General features: G+C 40.9%; 1 protein-coding gene across 2 annotated transcripts; it reads right to left on the bottom strand.

The window, feature by feature from the left end:
- Positions 1-376: 376 nt before the first annotated feature.
- On the bottom strand, positions 377-22125 carry LOC124252943 (ubiquitin carboxyl-terminal hydrolase BAP1-like). 2 transcript variants are annotated; one of them, XM_046686631.1, is made up of 14 exons: positions 22016-22125; positions 19843-19872; positions 19379-19433; positions 18759-18888; positions 17810-17929; positions 17571-17632; positions 16730-16872; positions 16411-16489; positions 15060-15183; positions 14401-14415; positions 5960-6467; positions 3354-3463; positions 2710-2802; positions 377-2389 (listed from the first exon to the last, which is right to left on the bottom strand). In XM_046686631.1, the coding sequence occupies exons 1-14, from the start codon at positions 22050-22052 to the stop codon at positions 2183-2185; spliced, it is 1713 nt and encodes a 570-aa protein (XP_046542587.1). In that variant the 5' UTR covers positions 22053-22125; the 3' UTR covers positions 377-2182. The 2 variants fall into 2 exon arrangements, with proteins under 2 accessions (XP_046542587.1, XP_046542588.1); XM_046686632.1 differs by lacking the exon at positions 14401-14415.
- Between the last annotated feature and the right edge of the window lie 331 nt (positions 22126-22456).

Here is a 22456-nt window from a genome sequence, read left to right on the forward strand (position 1 = left end):
TTAAACCACATACTGATCAAATGTTTAAAATATATTTCTACAAGTAAATGTGCTAAGTTCTAGGCATCTGCATTAAATGAGCAGTTTTTTTATTGGATTCAATATTTATGACAATACATGGCTGTCATCACTGATCAAGGTAACTATGCAGTCCAAGTATATCAATGAACATCGCAGTGCTGAACGAAACGGAGCCTGATACAGAATGGGAATAAATTCTTATTGGGAATGATACTTATTGTCCTATCCTTGGCAATTTGGCTTTCAGCTAACAGATCATGACTTTATCACTGTTGTTTGAGTAATGCAGAAATACACAAACTAAATGAAAATGTCAAATGCACCTTCTTCAAACAAAAAAACGTCCAAATTGATATATATTTTGATATATGTTTATTTTTCTGTATAAGCAGAGATGTGACGATTGTGATGTGGAGATGATGACAACACATGTAACAAATGAATCTGTCTATCAATGTCACCCATTACTGACTTGCATAATCCACAACACGAACCTTCACTGGACAATGTACAGATACATACAACATGCACTTCAAATGTCAAAGCAGAGATTGGGTTCCTGGTATTCATGTTATCCAATCTGAGACAACAAGTCTGTGATTCTATGCCAGGAACAGTAATGCTGTTGCCGACCCCCTTTTGGAACACGGAATTTGGGGGTTCTATTTGGGTCTCAGCAATGTGCTACTCAGGATGCAATTGTTTTTGGCATGCAGATTCCTTATGTAAATACAATAACTGTAGACACAAAGAACTCTTCCTACATATTTTACGTTTTTTTATGTGTTTTAAGCAGTATTTAGTGTTCAGCAAGACTCAAGGTATACATTAGATGTTATTCAGAATTCATGGGAGGGGGTTCGCACCTTTAGTATGGATATTGGCATCGAACAAATGACCTATAGAAATAATATTTTAGCCCCAATAATCCCTCAGCGCATAATTTGAGATTTCAGCTACAATTTCTTGCCCAGTCAAGGCACAAGGGTACAGGTCCTTAAGACAAGGGTACAAGTAATACTGCTCAGACTAATATGAACACACTTCGGTCTTACTTTGAGAGCCAGCGTATTGGCTATATAATGTCCGAATTCTGATGTGAGGGTGGATGATTCCTCCACTTCACTAACGATGTTAACAAGTGGCAAGTGGAGGTAGTCATGTGGCAAGATTTTAATACATACTAAACTCCAGAAACTAATTTTGTAATAAACCTTTGAATCAATAGATTGTTCGGCTTAGTCTATTAGCAGAAACACCTCTTGTAGCTAGTAGAGACAAAGTGTGTATAACAAGACAATGTCGGTGTGATGTCAAGTATCAACATCATATTTTATCCTCCGGGGTGGCTCTGTTTCCGTCAGTGATCGCCCTGAATGAGTGAGTGAGTGTAGCTTTATGCCGCTTCTAGCAATATTTCAGCAATATCACGGCGGGGGACACCACAGATGGGCTTCACACATTGTACTGATCACCCTGAAGCAGGAAGTTTCTCTGCATATTTAACAGTAGTCAAACACAAAAATGTGATGACATGATCCTAAACATACACTGTAGTGAAAAACCAGTGTAATGTATAAGATATTTTGCAACAGATTAATACATCATAATTCAAAATCTGTCCAATATGACACAGCTCTATCAATTTACAGTTTTAGCTGAAGTATTAAAACTAAAGGCATGAGGAAGACAGAGACACAATAGTTGATTACCTCCCTTAGCAACACTGTAGAACAACAGGAAGGACAAGCTACATGCATTAAGCACTGAACTGTACCTGCTATTTGAACCAGAGCCTTGAGCTTCACTGATGAATCAATGAAAACTGGGCATCCTTACCACCCTCATGTAAGAGTGATCGTGTTTCTTGCCACACTCGGTAATATTCAAGCCTTATGGTATGTAATTGAATCTAGGACAGGAAAACCGGTGGTTGATGAATCTCTTAGGATGAATCTGGTTGAGGGATAATGAAGCACTGAGTGACACCCCCCACCCCCAGAGAATGTGATGAATAATGGCATTGCACAACATCATCATTTTATCACTGGATATCAGGATGTAGTAAAGCTCTCTTTCAGCACCAAATATTTCCTCTCTCACTGTCCTGTTTTGCCCAGTATTCAGGCAGATAATGCTGCAGAAGGACGAGGCACATCGTTCATCTCCTGCGTCTTGTGCGAGCTCGTCTCCGCTTATCATTACGGGAAAGGGGCTTGGGTTGTAGGCGCCCGATGTTGGATCCCTGACGCTTCTTGACATTAACATTCTGTTCGACCAGATTGGCTAGATGACCCTGTTCTGCCAGCATCGACAGGAACGTCATCAGAAACTGATCATAGTTATGGGTGCGGCGGCAGTCATCAATCTGGATGGGGAAAGACAGTTTCATGGCAGATAGAATCAATTGGACTGAGTGAGTTGGATATCCAGCTAAGTATATAATACCACCTTTAAGATCAGATATGTCAATGTATGTCAGGTAGGTCTTGAATAGGACTGGATTAGTTATGACTTGACGATTAATCAGTGATGACTCCAATATTTAGCTCATAATGTACATCAGGATAATGGAAGCATGAAATTAATCTGAAAATTGCAGGTGTCGATATTTTATAGAGAATTTACTGGTGATAACTGACATACAGGAACTGATACAAGGCCAGGGACACTTGAGATACAACTTACCTTGTACTTCTTCCGTTTCTCATTCTCATCCTTGAGGTTGGCCTCACATGTCTCGATCTCATTCTCCACATTCTTTAGAAGGTCCAGCAGATCCTGTCAACATGAGTGAGTGTGTGAGTGAGTGAGTGAGATAGTGAGATAGTCAGTGAGTGAGTGAGACCTTAATGTGACAAGAGAGCCTGCTGCGAAGCAAGCCTCCGAGCAAGGCCCATGAGCACAGATATAATGCTGATAGACCTAAAAACTTAATCAGAGAGAATGACGATTCGTATCCATGACCATAGGTTTAGTGTCATGCCCAAGGGGCAGAGAATGTGACACTAGAGACCATATAATAGATATAATTATATGGTCTCTGGTGACCTTACACAACAGGGCCCTTATTCTTGAAACATTTGTAGCCCTAAGAATTCTTAGCTTTGACCATAGCCAATGTGTTAAGAATGGGTTTAAGAAGTTCATATGGCTACGAGGATAGAATAGCTACATAGAATAGCTAGCCTGGGCCATCCCTGCCCTCCTGGTCTACATGAAGACATGCTGTGTAACAGCACTATCCATGAATGAAACTGTAGATAATGGCAAAGAAAAGTGAAATGAAATCAATAATACAAAATGACCATGTCCATGTGACACTCTACTACCTTGGGAGAAAACCCTTGTGAGCTGCTGAAACGATGTTTTGACTTGGACTTGATCTCCGACCCATCTGACCTTGACCCAAGAGTCTCGTCTCCTTCTAGCTTCATTTCACCTAGAGAATAACACAGATGTACTATATACAGTTCTGGACAACTCATCATGTACTAGTCCAATCACAGCTATTATTTATGGTAAGAACGTAAAGTTTCCACTAGTGAATCAATCCTGTGAAGGTTACACATGAAGGACATGACAAATGTTGGAGACTATTTTTCCTGTGAGTTGACACATAGGTTTGTCCAGAGTCCAATGTCAAAACAGATCATGCTGTGCGATGCTCAGATAGATCATTGAGGAAAATCATCTTTAAAATTAAGAATTGTAACAACATGATGAATGCTTTTATAGAGTGACCATGGTTAGAGAACTTGGTCAGTTAATCCCATATGATTAAATATGATATAATATAACTAACAACTCCAGGTCATCAGCAGGTACTGTCACAGATGTGCGACTACCATACAGCTGATATAACATTTGTTACACATGGCCAGTTTCTAAAGGACACTGTGTACTAAGAAAAGCAAGATTTATGGATGTCAACTTCTTTATTGTGAATAACACGACGTTTCGTAGTGTATGCTTGCTCCTTCATCAGGTGTGTATGCTTGCTCCTTCATCAGGTGTGTAAAGCTTGCCTTCATCAGGTGTGTATGCTTGCTCCTTCATCAGGTGTGTATGTCATCAGGTGTGTAAGCTTGCTCCTTCATCAGGTGTGGTGTGTATAACTCCTGCAGGTCCCTTCATCAGGTGTGTATGCTTGCTCCTTCATCAGGTGTGTATGCTTGCTCCTTCATCAGGTGTGTATGCTTGCTCCTTCATCAGGTGTGTATGCTTGCTTCTTCATCAGGTGTGTATGCTTGCTCCTTCATCAGGTGTGTATGCTTGCTCCTTCATCAGGTGTGTATGCTTGCTCCTTCATCAGGTGTGTATGCTTGCTTACCTTCATCAGGTGTGTATGCTTTCATCAGCTCCTTCATCAGGTGTGTATGCTATTGCTGTGTATGCTTGCTCCATCAGGTGTGTAAGCTTGCTCCTTCATCAGGTGTGTATGCTGCTCCCTTCATCAGGTGTGTATGCTTGCTTCTTCATCAGGTTCATCAGGTGTATATGCTTGCTCCTTCATCAGGTGTGCTATGCTTGCTCCTTCATCAGGTGTGTATGCTTGCTCCTTCATCAGGTGTGTATGCTTGCTTGCTTTCATCAGGTGTGTAGGTTGCTCCTTCATCAGGTGTGTATCCTTCATCAGGTGTATAAATGCTTGCTCCTTCATCAGGTGTGTATGCTTGCTCCTTCATCAGGTTCATCAGGTGTGTATGCTTGCTCCTTCATCAGGTGTGTATGCTTGCTCCTTCATCAGGTGTGTAAGCTGCTATGCTTGTGTATGCTCTCCTTCATCAGGTGTGTATGCTTGCTTCATCAGGTGTATATGCTTGCTCCTTCATCAGGTGTGTATGTGCTGTGTGTATGCTTGCTCCTTCATCAGGTGTGTATGCTTGCTCCTTCATCAGGTGTCCATATGCTTGCTCCTTCATCAGGTGTGTATGCTTGCTCCTTCATCAGGTGTGTATGCTTGCTCCATCAGGTGGTAAGCTTGCTCCTTCATCAGGTGTGTATGCTTGCTCCTTCATCAGGTGTGTATGCTTGCTCCTTCATCAGGTGTGTATGCTTGCTCCTTCATCATTGCTCCTTCAGGTGTGTATGCTTGCTCCTTCATCAGGTGTGTAAGCTGCTATCAGGTGCTTGCTCCTTCATCAGGTGTGTAGGTGTGTATAAACTTGCTCCTTCATCAGCTTGCTCCTTCATCAGGTGTGTATGCTTGCTCCTTCATCAGGTGTGTATGCTAAGCTTGCTCCTTCATCAGGTGTGTATGCTTGCTCCTTCATCAGGTGTGCTATCAGGTGCTTGGTGTGTAAACTTGCTCCTTCATCAGGTGTGTAAGCTTGCTCCTTCATCAGGTGTGTATGCTTGCTCCTTCATCAGGTGTGTATGCTTGCTCCTTCATCAGGTGTGTATGCTTGCTCCTTCATCAGGTGTGTATGCTTGCTCCTTCATCAGGTGTGTATGCTTGCTCCTTCATCAGGTGTGTATGCTTGCTCCTTCATCAGGTGTGTATGCTTGCTTCTTCATCAGGTGTGTATGCTTGCTCCTTCATCAGGTGTGTATGCTTGCTTCTTCATCAGGTGTGTATGCTTGCTTCTTCATCAGGTGTATATGCTTGCTCCTTCATCAGGTGTGTATGCTTGCTTCTTCATCAGGTGTGATGGCTCCTTCATCAGGTGTGTAAGCTTGCTTCTTCATCAGGTGATGGAGGAGTAAGCATACACACACAAAACCGCCGTGTTATTCACAAAAAAGAGGTTGACATCCATAAATCTTGCTTTTCTTATGTATTCCACTTCTAAATGCTCTTCATAGATTTGACACTGTGTATTCATACCACATTTCTAATTGTACAAAAGTATATTTTAACAAAACAACCATGTTAATATACCATGATGCAAGGCAGGAAAAGTTAAAGTCTGCCCGAGACACCTGCCACACTCACCGTCGTTGAGGAACTGTGGACTACTCTGACAAGAAGGGATGGTGAAACTGCCGGGGGAGGAGAACACGCTCCCCACCTCCGACGCTGTGTCTGTACTCTCACTACTCGGACCCGGTGAACCGCCAAACTTTGTCTCTATAGTCAGTGGCTTGGTGACATCCGTTAGCGACACGGTTCGTGGGATCGTTATGCTCCCATCCTTCCCCTCCTTCATGGAAATCTGAATCTTGACGTTCTTATCCCTCACTGCTGAGTCAGCACTTTCAGAATGTTTCTCCTCATGTTCGTCCTTCAGGTCCACGCTGGTAATGTCATTTGACTCCTTGTGATTTGTTAAGGAGACTGCTTGCTTGGAACACTCGGGCATTTCAGAGTCTGTTGATTCAAATAACTTATCTCTTGCATTTTCAACAGTAGCTTTGGAATCTTTGGCTTCGACAGTGTCCATGTGATTGTAACTACTTCCCCTCTCCACCGCTGTCAGCCCTGGTGTGGTCACCTTCACCATCTACAACACACAACAGCACCGGTGGTGGAAACATGATCAGATACCACAGCAGTTCAGGGCCCACAAAGTGATCACAGTGCTTTGACTGCTGCATAGTTCTATGATCGTTTTGTGGAATGCAGCCCTGACAGCAATTCAACAAATACTCACTCAGTGGTTTCCAAAGCCTGCAGGGCATGTCACATTGAGTCTGTTAAGAAGAAACAGGTGAATGTTTGGCTGGTCAGCTTATTTGTGCTATTATTTGCATAATCTTTCAGTTTGTTTTAATTACAAAGTGTGTCACTACTCTCCAGCCCAGAGCTGTCCATGTACACTACACATATGAACATAAAGAACATTGATTCTATCATATTACTTTAGGTAAGAATTGATTGACCTTAAAATTCATTAAGTATACACTGTTTGGCAAGTTATTATATTACTATACCGGTAGGTAAGGATCGGTTGATCTTTAACTTCATTAAGTATACACTGTTTGGCAAGTTATCATATTACTATACAGGTAGGTAAGGATCGGTTGATCTTTAACTTCATTAAGTATACACTGTTTGGCAAGTTATCATATTACTATACCGGTAGGTAAGAATCGGTTGATCTTTAACTTCATTAAGTATACACTGTTTGGCAAGTTATCATCTTACAACAATTCAGTGAGTTCCCTCACAATGACATGCACTTAGGTCATACATTGTGACTACATGATGTTCATTTCAGCCAGCTCTTACAAGATTGGTGTACCTGTTCTGCTATGCTGTGAAACCACTGACACTGGTAACAGCTGAAAAATGAAACTCACTGAACCTGACTCACATGTGGCCAGTTTCCTGTATTCAGGAGAATTTTTTTTTTAAGCGGCAAACTCTGCAGTAACTTCCACAAGAAATAGTTCTAAGTTCCTAAACCTGGCACAAATAGTGGAAATAGTTCTGAGTTCCCTAAAATAGTGGCACAAATAAGTTCCTATACCTGGCACAAACAGTGGAAATAGTTCAAAGTTCCTAAACCTTGCACAAACAGTGGAAATAGTTCTAAGTTCCTAAACCTTGTACAAACAGTGGAAATAGTTCTAAGTTCCTAGACCTGGCACAAACAGTGGAAATAGTTCTAAGTTCCTAAACACAAACAGTGGAAATAGTTCTGAGTTCCTAGACCTGGTACAAAATAGTGGAAAACCTGGTACAAATAGTTCAAAGTTCCTAAAACCTGGTACAAACAGTGGAAATAGTTCTAAGTTCCTAAACCCGGGAAATAGTTCTAAGTTCCTAAACCTGGCTACAAACAGTGGAAATAGTTCTAAGTTCCTAAACCTGGCACAAATAGTGGAAATAGTTCTAAGTTCCTAAACCTGGTACAAACAGTGGAAATAGTTCTAAGTTCCTAAACCTGGCACAAACAGTGGAAATAGTTCTAAGTTCCAAACCTGGCACAAATAGTGGAAATAGTTCCACCATCCACAAATAGAACGACCCATAGTTTCAACCCTAACCAGACGCACCAAGGCTATCTGCGACCCAGCCCAACTCCAAGATGAGATTCGACCACCTCAAAACAACCTTCATCACCCTCAACGGATACCCCAAACAACTTGTAGAGCAGACCGTAGCCACCATCCTCCATCAACAAAATGACCGTCCACCTAAACCCGAACCAGCTCCCATCCGGATCAACATTCCCTACCAAGGCCAGATTAGCCATCACATCAGCCGACTTCTTAGAAAAACTGCCGGTGTTGATGTGACGTTTTATTCTGATAAAACTTTGAAATCCATCTTGAGAGCAAATGGAAGAGGTTGCAGCAACCAGACCAAACCCAATCCCAGAGGATGCATCTACAAAAATTGTTGTGATTGTGGAAGCAGTTATATTGGAGAAACTTGCCAGCCCTTCAATATAAGACTACAAGAACATAAAACTTTAGTTGAAAAATCTTATCTCAGATCTGCCCTCTCAGAACACATTATAAAAAATTCAAATCACTCTATCAACTGGCAACACACTGAAATCCTGGCTTCCAACATCAGCAATATGGCACAAAAGAAAACTTCTTGAACCAATCAACATAAGAAGATTAGTGCCTGAGATCAACAGGGATCAAGAGGTTTTCCTCCCTAGCATTTGGCATGAAATGCATGTGGAACCGGGTTTTGTAAATATCTCTTCATCCAATGACCCAATCGATCTCAAACTGTGCAAGTGGATGTTTTGTCAGACAACCTACCGGAAATCACATTGTAAATCACCAATTTTATGCATTTGTATTAAAGAATCTGTCTATGTAACTGTCAACAAAATAAACAGCAGACCGCAGACTGCTTGCAGAGGGAGTGAGCCAATGACCTGTAACAGCGGCAGTGGTGGGTCATAAAGGTAAATGCACGTGCAGTTCATGATAGTTACCTGTGCATTGCACAGTGATAGGCGGTTTGATACTTCTAGCTGTCATCATGAAAGCTTATTCAGATGATGCTAAGCGTTTAATTAGAAATGTGTTGAATTTTTTTTTTTAAAAGAGAGCAAAGCGTGAGCAAACCCGATTTATGAGGTGTCAGATGACATGAAACGTTACAACTTTTGCTCTTGGCATGAAAAGAACATCGTGCTAAAAATTGTGAAAAATAACCAACAACCAATAAACAAAACCTTGTACAAGAAGGTAGGCATCCACAGTTAGATTCTTTTGACATCAGGGTCATCAGAGATGTCATTAGCGGCTATTTGCTAGAAATGAACACCTCTTCATACCTGTCACGTGCATAGCTGACCTACATTGACGAGACGTTGACCTTTATGACCCAACACTGCCGCTGTTACAGGTCATTGGCTCCTCCCTCTGCAAGCAGTCTGCGGTCTGCTGTTTATTTTGTTGACAGTTACATAGACAGATTCTTTAATACAAATGCATAAAATCGGTGATTTACAATGTAATTAGGTTGTCTGACAAAACATCCACTTGCACAGTTTGAGATCGATTGGGTCATTGGATGAAGAGATATTTACAAAAAAACGGGTCCACATGCATTTCATGCCAAACTATAAGCCTCCCTAGCATTTGGTGCATCACCAAGAAATCATACTCTTGTTCTTAATTTACATATCTGGCTTCCTGTACATCAATATATAGATACTGTATTGTTCACTATGATCATTATCCACCTGACGAAGGGGCAAGAACCAGCCAAGAAACGTTGTGAGATATAAATCAAGAAGTTGTTATCCATAAGATTTGTCTTGCATTAATATCTTTTGTCTTCAAGATAATGAATTAATTTACCTAGTGAAAAAAAGGAGCATGCGTGAGCCAAGACTACCTTTGCATTCGTATACATTCAAGGTATGCAGCTATAAACCATAAGTACTGTTGTCAACAGCCCTGACAGACATGCACTGAGGAGAGACATGGCGCTGAGGGCAGACCAGCTGAATATCCGGTTGTATACACAGCTAAATGAAAACTTCAACAAATGTTGTTGTAACTTCTTTGAGGCATTTAGAAGTTGGAGCAGTAAGGAAGGATAACAATAGATGAATGAACAACTTCTTCATTCCAGTGAGGTGAGTGAGGTGAAATTGGGTTTAACGTCGTGCTTGAGAATATTTCGCTCATATGATGACGTGCATGTGCATGTGCGTGTATGTGTATGTGTGGCTGCTTGTACTAGCCCAGACTTAAGCTGGTTTTATAGTGCTAGCCCACTGAGATACCATGCCGCAGTGAAGCATGAATACCCCACTCAGACACATTATACTGACTCCGAGCCGACCAGTCCTTGTTGTACCCATTAATCCGAAGCCAGACAGGGACCAACAAGTACCATATTTTAATGTTTGGTATGGCGTGATCGGGATCGAACCCCATCGACCTTCTGCACTCCGGGCGGATGCTCATTCCAGTGAGAACGATGTGTAGGTTCTAAGATTGTAATCAAGATCACCATCACTTGCTTGACAATGGTGTTAGAACTGTAATAAAGAGTTGTTCATCCAGTTATTGTTATCCTTCCTAAATGTTCTTATGTTGGATCTGAGATTAATTTGGTCAGAACGATATCTGCTTGAAAATATAAACATCATTTATCAAGGGAAACATATTTCTTTTGCTTCTGCAGAGGACAAGGAAGACGGCTCACATCCTTGATCTGCCTCGTTGAAGAGTAAAGGCACTACAACTAAGTTTCAGATTTCTTGGAGTTTTACATTCCAATGTTTCAAGGCTGTCTAAACACATGGGAAACACTCATCTCAGATCCATGGATTTACTCAGAGCTAAAAAAACAACACTTTCATTTACTTTAGCTATACTTATGCTAATGTGTCATGAACTTAATCATGACAGAGGTCCAAAACTGCCATGTATAAAAAACAAGGCTTGTTGTTAACAGTTTGAACATCTTCATATGTTCATGTTAATGTTTTAACACTTTCTGTAGCTTTACAGGGTGCCAATGTACAAAGCAGCCTTAGTCCTACACCAGTCATAAGTCTATGTTATGGCATGGCATCACCTTAGCACTAAGATCACTTTGTACAATGGCACCCTGGTGGGTGAAAAAGGACCCTTATTCTAGCTTGTCTTCCACTCAAGACCAATACGGCAAGACATACACTGATCTGCCTTCAGGAAAGATCACAAAATCAACCTGTGAGGGATGATGCAGTTTTCACGTTACGATTATGCCTTGTGACTTGTCCTGTAAACACAGTGAATCAAAATCTCAGTAAGATATAAGATTTTGTGTGAGAAATAAACAATATGCATGGCACACACAATCATGCTAACACAAGGACCGTTAAATGTACACATGCAGTTCAAGGTTAATCTATCAGAGTGTAATAGAATACTCAAGTGCAGATAACCCAGCATGACATGTATAACACTGTCTGTGTACATGAGCAGGGGAGGTTACTGTGTTAGTGCTGGCTCAGTACGAATGTTCATCTATTCAAAACAAAATCTGAGAGTAAATGTGAAAAAGTGTAACAAAACTGGTGCAACACAAAACTGTCAAGAACAGGAACACGAAAACAATCTGTGCTCATACATTGTTAATGAACAGACCAGAAAAGGTATGTGTTGAAAGTTATAACCTGATGTAACCATGGCAACAATGATACACACCTATCATGACAGTTATTTTGCTTGTGTTGCTATGCAACCACATTAGGATGGGTCCAACTGTGACCAACAATCAGCAACACAGATGTGACATGTTTCACAACCTGGGCCCCGTTTCAAGAAGTGATCTTAGCACTAATGTTTATCAAAACTCCCATACTTTAACATAGGCTAGGATAGCCATTGCACTAAGATCTCTTTGTAATTATTGCACTCCCATGTGTATCATACAGAATTTATTAAATTTGTGCAAGAATTCATGTTTTAACCTAGCTCTCACATGGGAAGTTGATGATTTTGGACACTTGTTTCATAAACATGATAAAATCAGTATGACATGTTTGTTTCATAATCTCTATACATTTGATGGGGAAACATAAATATATGAACATTTACTATTTGACTGTTTTGTTATGTTACACATCGCATAGATCAGTCTGTTTCCAAACAACAACCCGATGTAGTATAAACATCTCCAGTTCTTCATCGTCTTACATACACCAGTTTCTCAAAACCACCCATACATGCATAGGCCCTCTTTGTGGAGTAGTGGGGGATGAGTGTCAACCGATGACGTGAGTGAGTATAGTTTTACGCCTCTTTTAGCAGTAGTCCAGCAATGCCACAACGAGGGGCACTAGAGATGGGCTTCTCACATTCTACCTACATTCTTAACTGATAAAGTGAGTGAGTATAGTTTTACGCCTCTTTTAGCAGTAGTCCAGCAATGCCACAACGAGGGGCACTAGAGATGGGCTTCTCACATTCTACCCACATTCTTAACTGATAAAGTGAGTGAGTGAGTATAGTTTACATTCTACCCACATTCTTAACTTTGAGCAGTAGTCCAGCAATGCCACAACGAGGGGCACTAGAGATGGGCTTCTCACATTCTACCCACATTCTTAACTGATAAAGTGAGTGAGTATAGTTTTACGCCTCTTTTAGCAGTAGTCCAGCAATGCCACAACGAGGGGCACTAGAGATGGGCTTCTCACATTCTACCCACATTCTTAACTGATAAAGTGAGGGGCGTAAGTAACTCAAGGAGAACACATAACACCTACTTAATAAAATGACTGACTGACTGAGTTTGGTTTTACGCCGCTTTCAGCAATATTCCAGCAACATCACGGTAGGGGAGACACCAGAAATGGGCTTCACACATTGTACCCATGTGGGGATTCAAACCCAGGTCTTCGGTGTGACGATTCCAGCCAACGCTTTAACCACTAGGCTACCCCACCGCTCTACTTAATAAATGAATGTATTGTAATGAGATTCACACCATTTTGTGAGTCAGCAGCAAAGTGTTCAGCAGCTGGGCAGAAGACTGGCACATGCTGCATAATATATAGAGGATACCAAACGGACATTTTTCAAAATGAGCAAAAGCGAGTTTGATACCAATTCTTTAACGAGTTTAATAAAAATGGTATTTCTCGGAAGCGAGTTTAGTATTCTGTTTATTACTCTCAAACATAAATTGATAGAAATTGCCTACATTGTGATGACTTTCAGCTTTCCGCGAGTCAAGCAAGATCTTATGCAGTATCTTCCATGGGCGAGTTATAAATAAAACCTCTTGTGTGATGTAATGTGAGTATTCCATTGTCTGCTCAGTTGCTAGTTTCCCTCTGGCTGTACCCAGCCAGTGGGTCAATTTGTCAGGTCAGTGTCAGAGAACGTATACTCAGCATATGGTCTCTGTTGGTGTACACAAGACCATTGAAGGAGACAATGCAGAGCAAACTTCATGTAACATAACTACGGGTAGTTACCCGTGGCAGTCTATTCCCACAAGGCACAGAACACTACACAGACTGATGTATCACAACACATAATCCTCAATGCTGTGGATTCACATGACAGGAGGGATAGTCTAATCTACGAGGTATCAAGCATATCAGTTATACAATCTCATCATAAGGTTGTTTACTCAGATTTGATACCCCTCTTTGGTCCAATACAATCTATGTTACCATGGAACTATGTCTTGAAATCTACAGAAACCAAGTAACAATATCTAGAAACATGTAACAAGTTTGTGAACATTTTAAATTGCATATTTACCAAGTAGAAAGTGCCTGCTCTCAAAAACCCACTTACAATACATTTTGATTTCTCAGAGTTGCCTGACCTGTCCTTGATCCACAAAGCCATCTTAGCATTACCACTATCATAGGTGAGGTGAAATTGGGTTTAACACTGCGCTGGAGAATATTTCGCTCATATGATGACGTGCATGCGTGTGTATGTGTAGGTGCGGCTGCTTGTACTAGCCCAGACTGAAGCTGGTTTTATAGAGCTAGCCCACTGAGATACCAAGCCGCAGTGAACCATGAATACCCCACTCAGACACATTATACTGACTCCGAGCCAACCAGTCCTTGTTGTACCCATTAATGCAGAGCGCCAGGCAGGGACCAACAAGTACCATATTTTAACGTCTTTTGGTATGACGCAGTCGGGGATCGAACCCGCGACCTTCCGCTCTCCGGGCGGACGCTCTAACCACTACACCACGGAGGCGGTACCAATATCATAAGCCTCTGCTTTAGTGCAAAGATCTCTTTGTGGATCGGGCCCCAAACCACTATGAGTTTGTCAGGTATTGACGGAGAGAAGTATCAAATTAGAGTAAACAACCTGATTGCAATGACACTGATCAGTTAAACAGTTGGTTTGCTAAACATAACACAAAATAGTCTGTTTACGAACAGAGAAAAACAAAAGAACTCTACAACTAGGCAGGGTAAGTTGTCTTGGTGTCACGGCCGACAGGGCAGAAGAAGCTGACAACATCCAACAACCTACCTTGGTGTCCAGCAGCTTTGGAACAGAAACAAACTACATGGTCAGTCCACAGAATATTTGGTCATTCACTGGCAAAGTTGCGACAATCAGCTGGTTGAAACACTTGAAATCCCTCCTCACTGTGATGGTCTATCCCTCTCCCAGCTCATCCCTGATTGCTACACAACCTGGTCTTCACCTAGGAATCTTCTACCCTCCAGTTACCTCCCCTGTCCCAGCCCTGTGAGTCCTCTACCCATTAGTTTATCCAACCACAACCTATTCTCACTTGTAAGTCGTCTTCCCCATGAGTTTACCCCATCCCTCACCTGTAAGTCGTCTACCGACTAGTTTCCCCTTCCCCTACCTAGTCTCACCTGTCTGCCCTCCACCCATCAGTCCCCCATCCCTCACCTGTAAGTCGTCTACCGACTAGTTTCCCCTTCCCCTACCTAGTCTCACCTGTCTGCCCTCCACCCATCAGTCCCCCATCCCTCACCTGTAAGTCGTCTACTGACTAGTTTCCCCTTCCCCTACCTAGTCTCACCTGTCTGCCCTCCACCCATCAGTCCCCCATCCTTCACCTGTTCATCCTCTACTGACTAGTTTTCCCCTTCCCCTACCTAGTTTCACCAGTGAGTCCTCCACCAATCCGTTCCCCCTTCCCCACGTTGTCTCACCTGCTGCAGGGCTTCCAACACAATCTGTCTGTTTGTCTTCAGAGTTTGCAGCTTGTGTTCGTACAGCTGACGTTTACATGGCACTACAGCCATCAGGTTGAAGCGGATGTCGTGGTATGGCTCCCTGTCAACACAACATGGTTCTGTATCACCTGGCACTTCCCGAGATAACACTGTTATTTAGGCATACAAATTCTTAACACTTTCATTGAATTGAATTTGAACATAAGTTGTTTGCCCTTGTTTAAATAAAGCTGGAAAAAATATATGATTAAAGTACTGTCGGAAATAGAAAAAAAATGTTTTTTTCACATTTAGATCCACAATTTATGAAGTTAATATGTGAAAGTGTGAAATATCTGTTAAACTAAGTTCGGCCTAACTACAGCCTCGGTGGTAGGGAGATAGGAAACGACTTATTTGGAACAGACCTTGGCTTTATGCTAATTAGTGTGCGATGATATTGTATTACAAAGGACACTTCTTAAATGCCTATTTAGAAATTAGAATTAGCTTCATTAGAAATGATAACTGACGTACAAAATAATATTTTTATTTGTGAAACACTTAAGGATGTAGCTACCATGGAGTCTCACTACCACTATAAAAACAAACAGACATGGGGGGTCGTCTCAAAAGCAAAACCAGGTCGGATGTCGCAGACGATGGTTGGGGTCGGGCTGGGATATAGAGATATCAGCTAAGATAAGATAATCCTTTAGGGAAATTAAACTGGGGAAGTAACAATTTACAAATAATATCCAGTCCTGTTGATCTTAGGGTTGCCATGCTACCTATATATTTTGAGACATTTAATAAGATGGCTGATTTAAGCCTTTCTGTGGGTATCATACTGTTTTACATATCTCAACATAAACTTTATGAAAAAAAGACACGTTAGATGTTAATCAATATTTGAGACATATTCAACACACAAGAAAATGCATAGAATATCTTTGAGATGACCCCTTGTGCCTGTAGGCAGCACGTGCATTCCATGCTCGGTGTGTCGACGGTCCGTCATCACACCTAGCCGAGAGACCTAACTGTCATCTATAGTCTGATCTATTGTTTTAAGCAGCTATTCATATTTTTTCTAAGTTTTGCCCGAGTTTACGAGTAAACATGCTTTTCTGGATATCCTATTACGCATCCCCTGAACACCCAGTTAGGCCCATTTGGGTTATTTCGACATATGCTATTTGCAATTGTGTAAATTTTAGGGATACAGAGTAACAGCCAAAATCATTTTTCTTCTATTTCCGATAGTACTTTAATAACCTCCATTTGTGCTCAATCAATTCATCATGTACAAAACAATTGAGAAGAACCTATTATACAAACAACTCACCCGCCGGTTGCCATGCCCAGTCTGTCGATGATGACCGAGCGGAACTTCTCTGTCCAGTACTGGTTCGACTCACACGGCCCTATACACAACACAGACACTGGAGCTTTACCTTCATGACTACATGACACACCCTGCACCCAAAGAACAAATACATGTACATCACTTTCCTTTTCTTTCAAGCATAGAAAACCAAATAATTTGATATTCATAACTGTGATGGCGGCTAATATTGTTTTCCTGTGTTTGGGTGTACATTTGATCACAGGAAATCTTGAATCACACAGACAACAGATTTTTTATAAAAGTTAGAACTACCAACCATGATCAATGGGATATGGCTTGAGGCCGTCAAGTTCAAACAATCGACCATTGATGGGGACATAGCTGACAAAGTGGAAAGCCTCCATGGTCTTTGTTGTGGAGATCCCAGGCTGCTTCTCAGGGAGATGTCTCGGCTCAGGTCTGACAGAAGAACAGTTGAAGGTCAAGCAATGTCATGATTCTACCTGACCTACAGACACAGTCAACACTGGCTACACATGCTTAACAGAACACGCTTGACAGGGGAGATTAGTAAGTATTGCTATTTCACCTATATGACAACAGTGGGACACCAGTGTACACATTGCATCTGGTCCTCTGCATGAAAACCATTGCTTTTGCCACTGCAGGCTATGGGAATTAGAAGAAGCATAAAGACTGACTGACTGACTGAGTTTGGTTTTAAGCCGCTTTTAGCAATATTCCAGCAACATCACGGCGGGGGACACCAGAAATGGGCTTCACACATTGTGCCCATGTGGGGATTCGAACCCGAGAAGGATAAAGAGAAACACATTAATACATGACACTAATGGTGCAAGATCAGTATTTTATACATCATACATTAATTTCAACTTAAGAAGTCTAGAGAACAAACTTTTATGATTCATATCAAGTTCCCACAATTAGAGTACTCTAGTGAGAGTGGAACACTGTTTCGCCTCGCATTCAGGACTCTGTCTAGACCAGCTCAGGATACAGAAACAAGAATCTGGATCAAAGTCCCGTCTAAAGTTTATCCACATCTGACAAGACTCCCTGCCATAATTCAAAAGCACCAACTGACAATAACTGATTGCAACACTGCCAAAGGATATATATTTCTGGTCTGTAGTTACCTTGCATGACTGTTGTGAGCCCGAGCCAGCTCTGGCATATTTCCTATTGCGAAGCCTTTATCCTGTAAACAATGAAGTACACATCACTAATAACCTGTTGTGGCAATAAAAACTGTATTTCATAATCATAGACCACAGGAGGAGATTCTACCATCAGCATGATCAGAATCTTCCAAACATGGCTGGAATTTCTCTTGTAACCATAGTAACAAAAAGACATGGCTTGCTGCTGTACAAACCTCTGGACTCATGTTGCTTGTGAATTCCTTGAACTTGTCCAAGGTTTCTCCCAGCTTGACCTTCCCCGAGTTGAGTAGTACACTCAGCAAGGCATGAGTGGCACAGGAGTTGGGGATGATCTGAAAGATTATAGACCAGAGTCACATCCCTGTCATTACAGCTACATGCACCACACATCCTAAAGGATTTTAGCAACAGTAACAAAACATACCAACTTTCTGACAAAAGAGACAGAATGGTAATATATTCTGAAATACACATACTTCTTTCAAAAGGACAACTTTACAACGTCCAATTCAACCCTTATCAGAAGACAGTATACAATCATACTCATAACCTCTTGTGGGTTGTATAGTTCCGCACATTTATCTGTCAGCTGGGATATGATGGCATGCATCAAACAAGTCAGCAAGAACAACCACCTGATCCCACGATCCCATTAGTCACCTCTCACAACAAGCATGGGTTGTTGAAAGCCAATTCTTACCTGGATCTTCATTAATCATGAACATGTACATCATTGTTAGAACTAGAAGTTTAAACATTATAAGGATGTGAAGTGAAGCAAATATAATTTCATGCCACAGCCAGCAAGTAGCATATCATCTACATCAAGAAAACCTGTAATTAATCAAGTCTGGGTCAGACAAACAAACACTGAATGAGACACCATCTGTGCTGTTGGAGCATGTTGCTCCACCTGTAGCAGCCATGTCCTGTACCAACCAGATGCTCATTTTATCACCTCCCACAACAAGCTATGGCGAGGCCAATTCAGAGTTGCAGACACAACAAGGACAGAATGCATGCATGTTGATGAAATAATACTATACAATTACAGACTCTTGTAGAGGTCGATATCGGTTATTATTGGCGTGAATAAATCAATATCTACCAATTGTGGTACAGGAAAAATACTACCTATATAATACAACACAAGGTCATCACCTGTTTGGCAAAGAAGATGCTGTTGACAGCGTTATCATCCATAACACAGGATTCATCTTCTGTAGTTGTCTTCCTGCGACATCTACGCTCCTCGATCCAGCGAAACAGGAAGATAAATCCATACACAGTCCTGAAAACGAAATAAAATATTACTCTACTATTTCGTTTTGTGACCACTTCAGACATGATATGCATAGGTCTACGGTGAACCAATGACATAATCAAATGTAATAGGCCTTTTCGTTTCAGTTTCAGCATCTAAATAATATATTTTCAGTGTGTGGAAATATCATCAAAGTTCAAGAAACCATTTTACATTTCATAAAAACACACTTTCTTTAAAAATTGAATGTATCACTACTCTTGCCCGATATGATTTTGAATTTGTAGTGCCACAGTGATACCTCTGTGTTGATTTGTGAACTTAGTTCATTTTAGAATACAACAGGTGATTACAGCACATCTGTTTGTGAAATGTTTTTTTCACACCCAGTTCTTTCATGAACTGATGCACAGTGACCTGTTTAGTTCCAGCTTGGGAATGAACATGTTGAAGAATATTACAAAATGTTAAACTCAGTACACTAAAGAGGATGACTGTGTCTGCCTGTCTACATTACCCATCGATAGGCTTCTGCAGGTCATAGATTTCCTCCACTTGAATTCCCTTCACCCCTGATAAGAAAACAATAACAGTTTAGAAACAATCTAGATGTTAGAAATTAGAATGTAGGTATGTTGCAAGAAACAATATTTGGCTGATAGTGATACAATAACTGTACTGTAACATAACCAATCATAGCAGCTATATTCTTGCATCCTTAAAATTGCATGTCAGTCAGACGTTTTAAAAATGTGAACAACTTTTTACTTTTGCAAATGGATGACCATCATATTTAAGTGTCTGCTAATCCATTCTAAATCATTTTAGAAAGCTATGGAGAGCAAAGGACCAGATCAATTTTACCAGCAAGAATATTTTGTTGCAGGAAACTATTATCATGTTAGTTTATTCAAATAACTCAAATATGAAAATATGGACAAGAGTGCATTTAGCAGTTCTGTGATAATGAAATCTGCTCACCAAAGTCCTCCAGTAACAGGGTGAATAAACCTGAAATACAGAATTGTTTCACTATTATGAATCAGTTAGATTTACTTGAACTAGTAGTATCACCAGAATATAACATGAGTGAGTATGGGTTTACGCCGCTTGTAGCAATATTCCAGCAATATCACGGCGGGGGACACCAGAAATGGGCTTCACACATTGTACCCATGTGAGGAATCGAACCCGGGTCTTCGGCTTGACGAGCGAATGCTTTTAACCACTAGGCTACCCCACCCCCCCAAAATATAACAGGGACACATGCATTTTACCACTGTGTTTACATTAATTCTGCTGCCCACGACAGTACTGCTATCAGCATGATCAGATTGAATAGAATAAAAGAGCAATTAACCTAAATATGAGCAATTAAAAAGCACTCCACTTGCATTTGTATCATGATGAAACACTGAAATTGAATACCAAAATACTTCATGTACAGTGGAAGCCCTCTAAACCGACAGCCCTCCAATCCGGCATGCTCTCAATATCGGCACTAGAATTTGGTCCCGGCAGAAGCTAGTTAATTTATGATCATATACACGCCCTCTAATCCGGCGTCAGTCTATTCCGTATTTCGGCACAACAAAGACTGCCCAATTGACTGTTTGTACAGTAATTAACGCTCTCTAAACCGGCATCCTGTATCTCGGCTCTCCTGTTGATTGGTGGATTGGCTGAACGTGTATTGACAACTTAGTGGATTACCATCGGCATTAAGCTCATTGATGTTGCCTGATAAAAGGAGTATGGATAAGGATTTGGCCTAAGTAGGTGAGGTAAATTGGTGAGTGACACGTGTCACTTGTATAACAAATTAATTGTTGTGTAAACAGTAAATTTGACAAAATTAACACACTGATGCATGATTCTTTTTTGACTGCCTGTTAGTAAAAACATGCCCATTTCTGGCCCTATTTTGAAGAGAAAGCTGTTCAGTTTGCTTCAGAATTAAATGTCAACGAGTTTAAGGCATCAGATGGTTGGCTTGCACGCTTGCTTCAGAAGACAATGTCGATACAACATCAAACAGTTCAAAGTGAGAGACAATAATATGATGACTATCAACACGCGTTGTTCAGTCGTATTTTACTGCATAGGAAGATCAGAAAAAGAAAAAGTTATCTAAACCGGCATTTTTTGTCGGTCCCAACGAATGCTGGTTTAGAGGGCTTCCACTGTATATCGAATATTGGACCTCAACATATACATGTTACTCAAAACTAGAGTATAATGTTGGTCATACTTTCAACCCCAAACTCACTTTGCTTATTTTGGGTTCATAATTAATGATGTACTCAGCAATTTTTAGCAACTGGTATATAATGGTGGTCTGTCAGTAAACGACTCTTGACCAGGCCATCCACTGACTGACATCCTGAACATCATTCTATACAACTGGGATAGATGGCATGCATCAACCCTGTCAGTGAGCCTGTCCACCCGACTTACGACAAGCATAGGTTGCTGAAGACCAAATCTATACCAGATCTTTTATCACTTTTTCGACTTTTATGAGCCATTTGCAAAGATATAAAGATATTTCCATCCTGTCATCGGAAAAATTGGTGGGGGCTACTGCTCTTGACCATAATTGGGGCATAATACATCACTTTGAGCAGGTGTTTAAAAACAGTAATATGATCTGACTCATTGGGCACTCGATGGATCGTTCTACAAATCCTGACAATAACACACAACTTCAGTTAGTTAAGCTAAGGACAGTAGTAAAGGTGGAGAACAAAAGGACGAGTAAAGAGTCAGAACCTGAGAAGCAGTACTAGTAAGGTTGTAAACTAGTCCAGCATATAACTAGACGACTTTGCACTATACCAAGGTGTGCTCGGTGTAGGCCTTGGCTGGAATACGAGTTTATTCATATGAACTAGGTTGTAAACATGATCTGGAAGAAGAATGTCAGCCGTAATCTACGAAGTACAGTTGGAATAATAGGCCTTTTTAAATAATCTAGCTAACATCTACATAAGATTTAAGCTTCTTGAAACAAGTTAAATTAAAACAATACACAGTTACACTGTTTCTCTGCATCTCATCAAGCGGCAGTAAGCGCTCAGTGTTTACTTTACAGTTATTTATGCATGATAAACTTCATCGATAATTTTCTTATCTACTTCCAGAAACACATTACCTGGGTCACTTTCCAGTTCCAACCACCCTTTGTTCATTTTTGCGCAAATATTTAGGAATAATTGTTGTTTTTCATAGCTTCGGCATTAAACGGAAGTAAGGAAAAATATCCCGCCGACCATAAAGAGTTCCGAAAGGGAGATAATTCACCTTTACTTAGTGTGACAGGGAAGAAGAGTTTACGCATTGTTCAATACTTGACATAAACACACAATGCAGTGTTTTACGCCGACTTTTAGTTTGTTTTGTTCACATTATTTATAAATATTGCGTGAAACATGCTGTTTCTCTCGAAGGTAAATGTTGATTAATGGTTTATCAGTGCCCCTTGAAACACTGAAATTTAGTTATTTCCTAATTACAGGGTACATGTTTGGTTACATAGGTGTCTCCAATTCAGACCGGAATCTATCAGTGAATATTCCGTACTGCACATATAAGA

Source organism: Haliotis rubra, unplaced genomic scaffold, assembly GCF_003918875.1.
Source record: "Haliotis rubra isolate DU_JTF1 unplaced genomic scaffold, ASM391887v1 Scf53, whole genome shotgun sequence".
Classification (NCBI taxonomy): Eukaryota; Metazoa; Mollusca; class Gastropoda; order Lepetellida; family Haliotidae; genus Haliotis; species Haliotis rubra.